Source organism: Myxocyprinus asiaticus, chromosome 38 (genome assembly GCF_019703515.2).
Source record: "Myxocyprinus asiaticus isolate MX2 ecotype Aquarium Trade chromosome 38, UBuf_Myxa_2, whole genome shotgun sequence".
Lineage (NCBI taxonomy): Eukaryota > Metazoa > Chordata > Actinopteri > Cypriniformes > Catostomidae > Myxocyprinus > Myxocyprinus asiaticus.
This window is the reverse complement of record NC_059381.1, coordinates 33,260,763-33,272,824: the sequence shown is the minus strand read 5'-3', so window position 1 is coordinate 33,272,824 and position 12,062 is coordinate 33,260,763. Positions and strand designations below refer to the sequence as shown.

The window sequence follows — 12,062 nt, the reverse complement described above, 5'->3', positions numbered from 1 at the left end:
TTCTTGATAATATTTTTTGTATTGTTTTCCTGTAAAAATATCTAAAAATCCTTAAAACAAGATCAACTTGAATTATCTTGTTTTAGAAACAACACTGCATAAGATATTTAGGTTTTTCAGAGAATGTATTTTTAACATGTGTATTTTGTCTTACTGTACTGGCAGAGTTTTCATAGTCAAAACAAGTGAAAAAATCTACCAGTGCTTAAGAAGTAATCCAAAGTATTTAGATACGTTACTGACCTTGAGTAATCTAACGGAATACGTTACAAATTACATTTTACAACGTGTATTCTGTAATCTGTAGTGGAATACATTTCAAAAGTAACCTTCCCAACCCTACATATATATATATATATATATATATATATATATATATATATATATATATATATATATATATATATATAAAAATACTGGATACTGGATCTAAGAAACTATGAAAAACATTCCAACAATCAGCTATTCGGCATCTATTCTTTTATAATTTTCTGTTTATTCTTGAGGAAACAACCCGAGCTATTCTTCCGTTGTACTTCCCTGCTTAGGTTGCAAATCCTACTACGACGAAGACTTTTCTCATGAATATTTCCTGGAGGGGGGGTTCTGTCGCCTTCTCCTTATTGGGATTCGTTGATTCGCCAGTTGTCTGGTATCCCGCCTACTAACGCCTTCCTTCAGCCAATCAGTTAGGACTTTTGCGCGTTAATTGATTAATATTCATGAGCGTAATCGTCGCTATAGTAGGAGTCGTAAATTCTCTAGCGCTGTAGGTTCTCTCTACGTTTGTCAACGAAAGTAACTACGTAAGTGCGCACTCACAAGCGAAGCTGCGGTGTGCCAGCCCCCTCCTCACACTCTTGTTTATGTGCTTTGTCAGCTGTGCCCTGTCTCTTGCGCAAACTCCGGACTTCGACTAAAAGCTTTATCTTGAGCTTTCTTATCACTCCGCTTCGCTCTCCTTACCGGCCCCTTTCGGACCTTGAACAGATCCAACTCGGTCCCGATAATTGTTCTTGTTTTTTTTTTCATCCCCACCCCCTCTAACTGTAAAACATGACATTAAATTCCAATAAAAACGAACCCGCTGTCACTCTCGAGCGTGTCAACAGCGCGCGCACTGCTCTCTCCGATCTCTATCTGGAACAGCTGCTGAAGAATAAACCAAAATCAGACAAGGTAAGAGGCTTCGCGTGGAACCGCGCGCTGATTGTACGATTACAGAAAACGACCAGTGTTTTTTTTTCTCGTTTCCTTATTTCAGCATGAACACGCGACTGTCGGATGTTGACAATGTCTATCGACAGTTTTATCAGCGTTTGGAGTTTCTTATATAAGGGATGAAGATGCGCTGGTCTGGACTGGTGCAACCCGGTTTGAGATCAGCGTCTCACTGCTGCTCACCACAACTTTCCACTTTATACCAGCAGACATTTAGACAATTTCCATTAAAATGGTTTGCATTAATAATTAACAGTAATTTTATCAGCAATTTTATGACATACATAACGGCGTTAAATATAAAGGCATTAAATAGATAAAATATTATTTTGTCGTGACGCGTCGTGACGCCATAATGACAGGTAGAATCGTATGTGTCGCGTTATTGCTGCTAGCGCGCGGCTAACTGTTTCCCCATCTGTTGCCCCCCAGTAGATCTGTATGGGGGAACAGTATCTGACGGTAACATTAGCCGCTGTCAGAATGCGTTCCCCCATGCACAAACCTAAGCCTAACCCTACCTTAACCTACACTACCCTACTTCCCCTAACCATAACCCCATACCCTATCGGGGCTAGGGGAAAACAGATTCCGACGGGGAACACAATTCGTTACAACACAGTTCTCAAACTATTTCTATGTTTATTTAATTTTTATATAGTGGTGGTAGTAATTTCCCCCCATTGTGACTAGAAACAAATTCTTTCACGTGATCTTCGCTCATTTGAGGGGGATTTTCTTTTTTTTTTTCTTTTTTTTTTTTTTTTTTGCTGTTGTCACACTCTAGCAATTTGATATGATGAACAGTTTTCAACCAATTTATGTTTATGCAACAGCAATATGTGACCTTCTGGAGAAAATGTTATTGCTTTAAGATTGCTCTTTCCAGTTATGGAGTTTCCAGTTAGGCTTCATTAAAATATAAACTTTGTGTAACACGTTAAATTCCCTTTACGTACACACTTCTTTCTGAAAAGCATAAACGCAGGTTTTTCTCTCTAAATTTAGCAATATATTGTTCTTTCAACAACAACAAATGTTAAAGTTTAATACAGTCATGAAGAAACACTATATTAATGTTTAGGGTTTATAAAGGGTTAATTAATGACTAATAATGAATTTACAAACATGCATAAAAAGGGTCTTTCATGCTATACTGGCCAAATAGTGAGCCATTGTACCTCACATGCTATAAATGCTTAATAACATATATTCAACATTAGTAGCCTATGAAATTTACCTTAATGTAAAGTGTACACATATGGAGCTTTTAATAAGGAGTAGCCAACATTAGAAACCTGTACATAAAGTTCAGTATGGTTTAAATGTAATACGGCTTTATTATATGATATATACTGTGAATGAGCATGAAGACCTAAAAAACGTCCTTTTTGTAGAGGACTTTAGGTAACTAGGACTAGTTACATTGGGACAGCACTCGGAGTAGCAGCATTCTTTTGACATCAACACGACAAGGAAAGTGACAACACAAGTGAGTCGTCATTACAGTAATAAATAGAAACACAAAAGTAGCAAAATGACACAATTCCTCCTTTTAATCTCTCTATAATTGAGTATTGTTGCTGCATTGTGACATAAATCATGAATTAAGCCTTTGTGTTTTTGAATAAGTGCACTTATTATGCATTTGTAACACACTGTAAAAACTGACTTTAAGGTTTAGTTGTATCAACTAGCTTATTTGAGTTGACACAACTAAATTTCATGCCAACTTAACTTGTTAAGTTGTGATTCTATTAACTTGTACTTAAGTTGGTAAACAATGGTATTTTCCATTTCAACTCATTTAACAAAGTTGACTGAAAATGCAAAGAATTGTTATCAACAGTGCTGGTAATAGTTTGAAATCCCTCTTTGAAGATCACAGACCTGGAACATTTAGTTCCAACATTTCCAGTTGTGAAGGTCTAGCACGTGAAGAGGTTAATGACCAAGGCCAGTCTACGCCTTCATGTTTCCTGAGATAAACTCCTCACACCACTGATGATCTGACAATAGTGCTCTGTAAGGAAGATGGGATTAGTGGCAGAAGGCACAATTGACTTGTTAACTTGGTTTTTGTCATAAGAAGTTATATTTGCGGTTGATCTTTTTGGTCATAGTAGCCTGTGTTGCCTAATGGTTTGATGGGGACCCACTGAAACTACTCATGCACTAAGAATGTTTGGTATGTGAAAAGCATATAGAAAACAAAAGGATTAGTATGATTTTTTTTTTATTCACTTCAGTCAGAATTTGACATTTAATGCCTCTTTCTGTCTCTATATAGCTGGAGAAATTGTTCCACTCTTTCTCAAAAGCCTGTTCTAAACATTTGTAAGTTGGAAAATACTCTTCCTAATTTTTTTTAGATATGGGTCAATGATGACTTTAACTGTATATTTATAAAGAAAAAAAAATGGAATTCATTCAGACAATCATGTGAATACACATTTTGAATAATGAGCATTTTTCAGTTTCAGAATTGAAATTCTATCAGATGTTTTTTTGCTCATTAAAATGCTAAAATTCCAACGTAGTCTCATGACAACTTGTAATAATTCATACAAGATAGCGAAAACATAATATATCATACGATAAGACTTTTAGACCGACCAATCAACCAACAGAATTTTAAATTGATACAATACAGGCATCAAATTTTAGCTAGCCTCCTATCCAACACTTTATTTAAGAAAGAAAATGTCAGTGAACAAATATGGTTACTCATTCCATATTTACTTACACAGTACAAATGACCAATGTATGTCAGTAACCTTTAATACGCTTACCTCATCTCGTTCCAAACCCCAATGGGTTTTTTCTTCCGTGGAACACAGAAGTTACTTTCTTATTAAAATCAAGGTTAGGTTTAGGGTCCCGTAAGAGGTTACACTTTATGGTTAGGTTTAGGTTTGGGTTAGGGGTTAAACGTAGATTTTTTTTTTAACATTGCTCGTTAAAAACCCAGATGTGTCTCTTTCTTCAATTGTTCACCAACATGATCACACATGAAGTCGGCATGTTGTTTCCGAGAGTTTCAGTACACAAGTGTCGGCCACATTATGTCGACAATGCTGACAAATTCCATCTCCTATCAGGCATTTTTGCATCGGCACAAATGTGTTTACCTTGCCCTGTGGCACAACTGGATGTATGTTGCATCATCAGTGTGGGAGACCTGGGTTTGGTTCCTGCATTAAAACCAGGAAGTAATCATGTTTGCATAAACATTAACAAGTGCGATTCGGAGGTTGCATTTTTTCTCTCTAACATAAAAATGTTTACTCCAGTGATGGTAAGGTTTCGGGTTTGGGCTGGGGGGATCAGTTTATAAAATATGGATTCCTATTTACTGTATTACAGCCTGTATAGCTAAAAACAACTCGCTTCACAACTCGCTTTTGGCGCCCCTCAGTGGACATTTCACCCGGAAAATGGAGCTCACGCATGACCGTACGCCCAACAACACTTACCGCTTTGACCACTGGGGGCAGTGTTTCAAAGTTTCGATAAGCACAGGCCGATTTCACCTAAAGAAATGCCAACCTACTGGTTCCCATTTCACTGTGAGATCAGTCTGGGTACACAACAATTTTCCTTTTAAATAGATTTAGGGTTTAGGTTAGGGGTTAGAATTAAAAAAAAAATTTTTTTAACCCATTTTCTCCCAATTATGGAATGCCCAATTCCCACTACTTAGTAGGTCCTCGTGGTGGCGCGGTTACTCACCTCAATCCAGGTGGTGGAGGACAAGCCTCAGTTGCCTCTGCTTCTGAGACAGTCAATCCGCGCATCTTATCACGTGGCTCACTGTGCATGACACCGCAGAGACTCACAGCATTGGGAGGCTCAAGCTCGATCCACGCACAACTTACCATGCGCCCCATTGAGAGCAAGAACCCCTAATCGCGACCACAAGGAGCTTACCCCATGTGACTCTACCCTCCCTAGCAACTGGGCCAATTTGGTTGCTTAGGAGACCTGGCTGGAGTCCAGGGGTGGTAGTCAGCATCAATACTTGCTGAGTAACACATTCGTTGGTTCATTTATTTTTCCCTATTGGAGTAAAAGTCGTACATTTTTGTATGAGCCTACCTCTGTACAATTTCTCCATCTCACTTTTAGTAGGACTTGTCATAAGTTTGTAAAATCCTTAAAATAGTTTCAGTAGAGAAGACTTGTTTTAAAATATTATTAATACTTATTTAATAAAAAATAAAAACTTTTATCCACCAAATCTAAGTCAGAGTGCTATAACCAACATAAAAAGGAGCCATTATGTTGTCATTTGACAACAAAACCATAAAACAGAAAATAACATCACAGAGAGCCCTCATGACTGTATCAAGGTCAGTAACTCTTTTAAAATACCAGGGCTTTTTTGGAGCATCTCATTTTGTGTGCGCCGCGTCATAAACAGCATTTTTAGGACCTGTGTGAAGTTAAACATAGTTTGAACTTAGAACTCATCTTGAGCTGTGTTTTATTGTCTAAAGAGATGGAGTTGCGCTTACTGCCCCCTGGTACTTCAAGCATGAATTGTTCCGATGGTTGGAAAATTAAAGCCTAGGGGAATAACTGTAAAAAAATTTAATACATTATTTTTTATACAATTATTAGCACTGAATTAACATTTTAAATCGGCAGCCCTAGTATTTTGTTAGATGTGATCAATTGCTAGATTACAAGTCATAAATTGTGTTGGTTTTGCATTGCATTATGTTTCATCTTGTGGCCACTCTCATTTTTTTCAAACAGTAAGCATCATTTATCACATGCATCCACATTGAAGAATAGGCAGATAATCAAGAAGAAAACTACTAAGGAACTTATGGTTTTTATTGCAGTTGGTAATTAAGCATAGATGCCGGCACCTAAAACATTTTAATGGGCATCTTTAAAAAAAAAAAAAAAAAAGTATACTTCACGCATTCTGATTCATTCATCAGAATACCACACCTGGGCATTATCAACATTTGCTGACAGGGGTGTTGATTCAACTTAGTAATGTGGGATGTGGGTGCTGGCTTGCTGGCAGCTGCCCACTCTAAGTCATAGACTATGTTGCTTCACTAGTCAAGCTGAAGAGCACAAGCATTCTATTAATAGAAGCCATAATTTTCTCTGCAGATAAAGGAGGGATGTCTAGAGAACCGTTTGAAGCTGCTTGTGTAAAACACAGTGTCCCTGGCATTTTGTTTGCTTTAGATAAAAGGTTGAAGCTTCCCTTTTCAGATAAGGCTGATTGTATGTGAAAAGAATCTGTGAAGAATTTGTTGTGCGCTTATGTGTAGCTGGTCCACGTTGAATTTAGTTATTCCCTATGTGTAAACTATTAAAAGCTAGCATTACCAACCCTGTCTCAAGACAACTCAGAATAAAATAATGAGATGGTGAAATTGTATGAGTTGGCTTGTACAAAATCCTTTGACTTTTACTCCCACAGAGAAAAATATACAAACCAACGAATGATGTTAAGCCATTTTTCCTTAGTTGAACTTAAACGTAAACCCAGCCATGAAGTCTAACCCCTTACCCAAACCCTAAACCGTATTATGATCAATAATACTAGTAATGGTTGACTTAATAAACCAATTGTCCTCAAGGCAGGCAGTTTTGTAAATTGATTGCATAGGCCTATCAGGCATCTTGGCATACACATGGTTTTGAAGATGACACAGCCTAAAACTTAGAGTTGTTTTGACTTATCTTCACTTAGTGAAGTCTTCATAGACCAGTAGTATTCTTTATTCCCCATGGCAAGAGACTGGAGAGTCAACATAGTGCAAAAATCAGCCTTCATTATTCTACCTCACTTTTTTTGCTCATCTGCATTGCACTGTGTATCTCCTTGACTGCCTGTGGGTGTTCTCTTGTTTGGATTTGCTTGTTTGCTTCAGAGGGGAAGATAAATCTGTACATGTTTAAATGACGAAAGTGTTGATGCAGGTTTTTTTATTTTATTTCATCAACGATAAAAAAGATGAGATGAAAAGGACGCATCATGACGATAATCATATAATTTTTTAATAATAATGAAATATTATTATTTGGCAGAATAAATTAATAGGTACTTAATTAATCTAGTTATGTTTATATGCTTATAATATAGCGACTTAATATCTATAGCCCAATATTTGTAATTTGGTGAGGCGGGCTGAAGTTTTCAGATGGTCCCTTACTACACCCTCCACAGTTTTAGCACAATGTGAGGACTTTTCAGATGGTCCCTTACCCACCGTAGGCACAATTTCCAACGAATATCAAGGTTAAATTAATGATCTTGAATAATTTAGTGGTGACGCCACTGGACCAGCTTAAATATGGGACAAACTGCGTCCCATTTTGATTCGATACTGGACGCATCATTTTATCTTTAAATACGGGACGATCCCGTATTTTACGGGATGGGTGGCAACCCTACTTGGGACTGCCACTCTGAAATGATTATGTCCAGAGATTGGATTGCATTCAGATTAGCATGGTTATGCATGGAGCTAGCGCATGCAAAGCTACGTAAAAAGACATTGTCCAAAAAGAACAATTTGCAGCATTGATGGATTATTGTAATTGTACAACTAATAATTAACGTCAGAGAAATGCAGCCTCTTACTTAAGGTCGTTTACATAAACCTGGAGATATTAACAAGATTCGACTGAGGTCACTGCCCCAAACATTGCAAATATACAGTTATATCCTTCTAATTGGTCATTTGTACTTATGATAGAATAAATCTCACGACCCTGCTAGGGGGCCTGGGTAGCTCAGCGAGTATTGACGCTGACTACCACCCCTGGTGCCGCAAGTTCGAATCCAGGGTGTGCTGAGTGAAACCAGCCAGGTCTCCTAAGCAACCAAATTGGCCCGGTTGCTGGGGAGGGTAGAGTCACATGGGATAACCTCCTTGTGGTCACGATTAGTGGTTCTCGCTCTCAATGGGGCCCGTGGTAATTCGCGGAGAGTAGCATGAGGCTCCACATGCGGAGTCTCTGTGGTGTCATGCACAATGAGCCACGTGATAAGATGCGCGGATTGGTGGTCTCAGAAGCGGAGGCAACTGAGGCTTGCCCTCTGCCACCTGGATTGAGGTGAGTAACCGTGACACCACAAGGCCCTACTAAGTAGTGGGAATTGGGCATTCCAAATTGAAAAAAATAAAAATAAAGAAAGAAACCCTGCGTACTGTTTTTCAGTGTCTCACGCCATGAGCGCTTCATTTTTTAAGATTTTGTGCTGATTTCAAATAGTTTAACTTTTAAAGCATCTCGGGACTGTTCTGTTCCATTTCATTCTGCTGCATCTAGCTGTTTTTGAACACAAGGCTTGTGCCCACTTACATGCTTTTCAGCAGAGGCTGCTTCAGCTAAAACGAGACAAGCATCATCATTGAGAATTCAATTAATGTGAATAAAGAAGAACTCTTGCCAATCTTGCCTCATCAAACCAATGAGTAGGCAGCTCAGCCTTCCACAGATGCACTTTTGCACTCAAGACAGATGGACCATGACGATCAGAACACGGGGATCTCGAGACACACATTTCAAAGTTTCAAACTACGTTTAACTTGACACAGCATCCTAAAAACACAGCACTTATGACTAGAGACGCTGTAAAATAGTCAAACTAAACTCCGTATTGGCAGATGTTGTTCTAAATAATTGGAAACAAATTTTGTATCGTGCATCCCTGCTTTCAGCAAATGTTACGTCACCTAAATAATATTCATGAGCAAGGATGATAAGGTTTATAATGTGTCCTCGCCACTTTCTAGATCCTTCCTGTGCCCCCGTTTTGAAGGGATACATTTCAGAAGGTAGTACCTGATAAAGGATTTCAAATGATTCAGTGTTTTGTCTTGGATATTGCTATGGTTCCTCTTTGTGGCAGAGTTCAGTAGTGAAAAACAGGCTGAAGTAAAACTGCTCAAGTCGCTCAGTGAAACTGGTCTGAAATCAGGTGATTTTCTTTGTCTGTTGAGTCACATGATAGTCCTGACTCAGTGATACTCCAAAGTAGGAAGTACAGTAGACATAGTGCAGCAATCAGAGATGGTCTTACTATTACGATTCTATTACGATCAATATTTCTGATCTGAGAATATAACCTCTGGCCATTGTATCAAACTGGTCCAGCTCAGTCACACGATTATTATACATTGAATTCTGCATTGAAATCATTCTACTTGAAGTGTTGATGTCACAAGACCTTAATCAACCAGTTTATCTGCATGGACACACATTAGTAAGTTCTCTTTAGCTGATCTGTGCATTGATGTTTTATCAAGCCCAATCGTGGCATGCAACCTTTGGTCAGGATGTTTGGCTGTTTCCTATATCGACATGTGACTTCCCTCTAATGAAGACAGCTCTGTCAGCAGTAAGTGAGCTCACTGGAGGCTTTGCTGATGTTTCAACTCCAGGCTTTGGTATCAACTGGTTTGTTACACAAGACATAATGTGGTTCCTGGTTCTGAACCGATCTGGAAAATGTACTCTTCAAGGCCATATGATATATTTTGCATTATCTAAGCTGCTCTTTTCTGTACAACAGTAGCAGAGCTCAAAAAGGACAAAAAAGCATCATAAAAGTAGTCCATGACACATGTTCCAAGTCTTCTGAAGTAGTACGATAGCTTTGTGAGTGGTATAAACTGATATTCAGTAGGGATGCGACCGATATATTATTGGCCGATAACTGGGAAAATCAAAATAATATTATCACGTCGACAATGGAATTACCGCCGATATTTTCGCCGATAATTTGTGACGGTTTATTTGCTTGTGGCTGAGAATCTCTGACTGCCTACAGTGTCTTTTCTTCAGGCAGGGACTCGGGCAGCCACAAGCAACAGTGTGCGTGCGCACACACAACGTCTCTGTGAGTGAGAGCCAAGCTCGTGACCCACCGTGATGATTATTTCAACATCTCTGCATCTTGTTACATTGTTTTGGTTACATTTTAGTCATCTGCTTTAAGTAACAACATGCCATTTCCCATATTCTGTTTGTTTCATGAGGCAATAAACAAAAATGTGACAAAAACATGTATGTACTGTATGTTACTTGGTGGCGATAATTTTTGCTTATTACTTCATGAAACATAAACGGAATGTGGGAAATAGCACATTGTTACTTACAGAACAGCTTGTGATAAAAACAAGTCCAAAACAATGTAACAAGATGCAGAGATGTTGAAATAATTCTCACAGAGTGACTCGAGATGACTTAAAACAAAATTTTGCGAGTGAAATTAATGTGCTTGTTATGATTTACAAGTTGAGAGTTTTCTAACATTATGACTCATGACTATTCGATCTGTATGATGTTATCTATTCCCATTATGATTGTTGTGTTCACATTTTATAAGTTATACAGTGGAACTGTTACAGATGAGCGCTGTAACAAGCGTCTGTGAATGAGACAGGCATGAGCACACTTACATAACACACACAAACCTCCACTGTACTTGCAGTCTGGCTGCTAGCATAAATATTACGCCATGTATACTGAGATTAGTGTTAGTATTGAGTGTTTTGTTGTTTAATGTTCGTTACATGCTGTTAATAATTTTGGTTTAATGCATTATTAAACGGCTGGAAAAGGCTGGAAAAATCACTCTGGACGCCACTCACCCTGCCCACTACCTTTTTGAACTGTTGCCTTCTGGCCAACGCTTCAGAGCTCTGAGCACCAGAACCATCAGGCACAGGAACAGTTTTTTCCCTCAGGCTATCCATCTCATGAACAGTTAAATTGCCCCATTGAGCAATAATTATGTGCAATACACAGTTTAGTCTTTCTTATATTTGTCCAACACATCCAACCTCTTCTGCCATTTCATTCCTCTGAAAAAAAAAAAAAAAAAAAATAACATTTGCACTGTACATAACAGGTTTGTATTTACACTGTACATAACAGATTGTATTAGATTTGCACTACCCATGTGTATGTGTATGTATGTATGTGTGTGTCTGTACGTATGTGTATAATTAGTTTTTTTTTGTATTTTTTATTATTATCTATGTCTTGCTGCTGTTTTTGTATTGTTTTTGTATTGTACACTGGAAGCTCCTGTCACCAAGACAAATTCCTTGTATGTGTAAGCATACTTGGCAATAAAGCTCATTCTGATTCTGATTCTGATTCTGATTCTGATTCTGGCAGCTGGAAGAACTTCATTCTCTCTCTGTGACCGAGTCATCAGGATTACAATAAACACTCAAATAAATGGGCACCATAAAATTTATGCAAGAGTATTGTCATTTATTTGCCATTCAAATCAGCATTCATCTGTAATATAGGCACATTTCTGGTTCATGTTACATCCGTCAAACCTTAAATAGCAGCAAGTCCAAATTCCAAGCTTTTAAATGACACCTATTTTTCAAAAGGGAATTTATAATGAATTAGCTAGCAGTTCCAGATTAAAGGATTAAAAATGAAAACCTTTTTAAAATATCAGTTATCAGTATTTGCCACAACGTGCTGTGAATTATGGGTTATCAGTATCAGCCCAGAAATTCCATATCAGTGCATCCCTTATATCTAGCTATATACTTAGCTCTCAAACCTCATTCACACTTGCACAGAAGATATCAAATATAATGCACAACTACTTTAATGGTGCTTTTATAATACTTTTTGTCCTATTTGAAGTTTGACAGACATAGTCACTATGAACTGTGTGAACATTCTCCGAATTCTCATGTTTGTGTTTGTGGTTCTAGCACACATACAGTACATTTACTTAGGATTACATAGACACTAAAATGTACAATACTGACCTATTGGCAGCAGAGGTGGGTAGAGTAGCCAAAAACTGTACTCAAGTAAAAGTA

General features: G+C 38.0%; 1 protein-coding gene across 1 annotated transcript in view; it reads left to right on the top strand.

The window, feature by feature from the left end:
- Nucleotides 1-848: 848 nt before the first annotated feature.
- LOC127429348 (55 kDa erythrocyte membrane protein-like) overlaps nucleotides 849-12,062 on the top strand; it is a 36,202-nt gene continuing 24,988 nt past the window's right edge. The window contains exon 1 of the mRNA XM_051678331.1: nucleotides 849-1,179. Coding sequence (XP_051534291.1) covers nucleotides 1,057-1,179 — 123 coding nt within the window. The 5' untranslated portion in view covers nucleotides 849-1,056. The remainder of the gene's footprint in view (nucleotides 1,180-12,062) is intronic.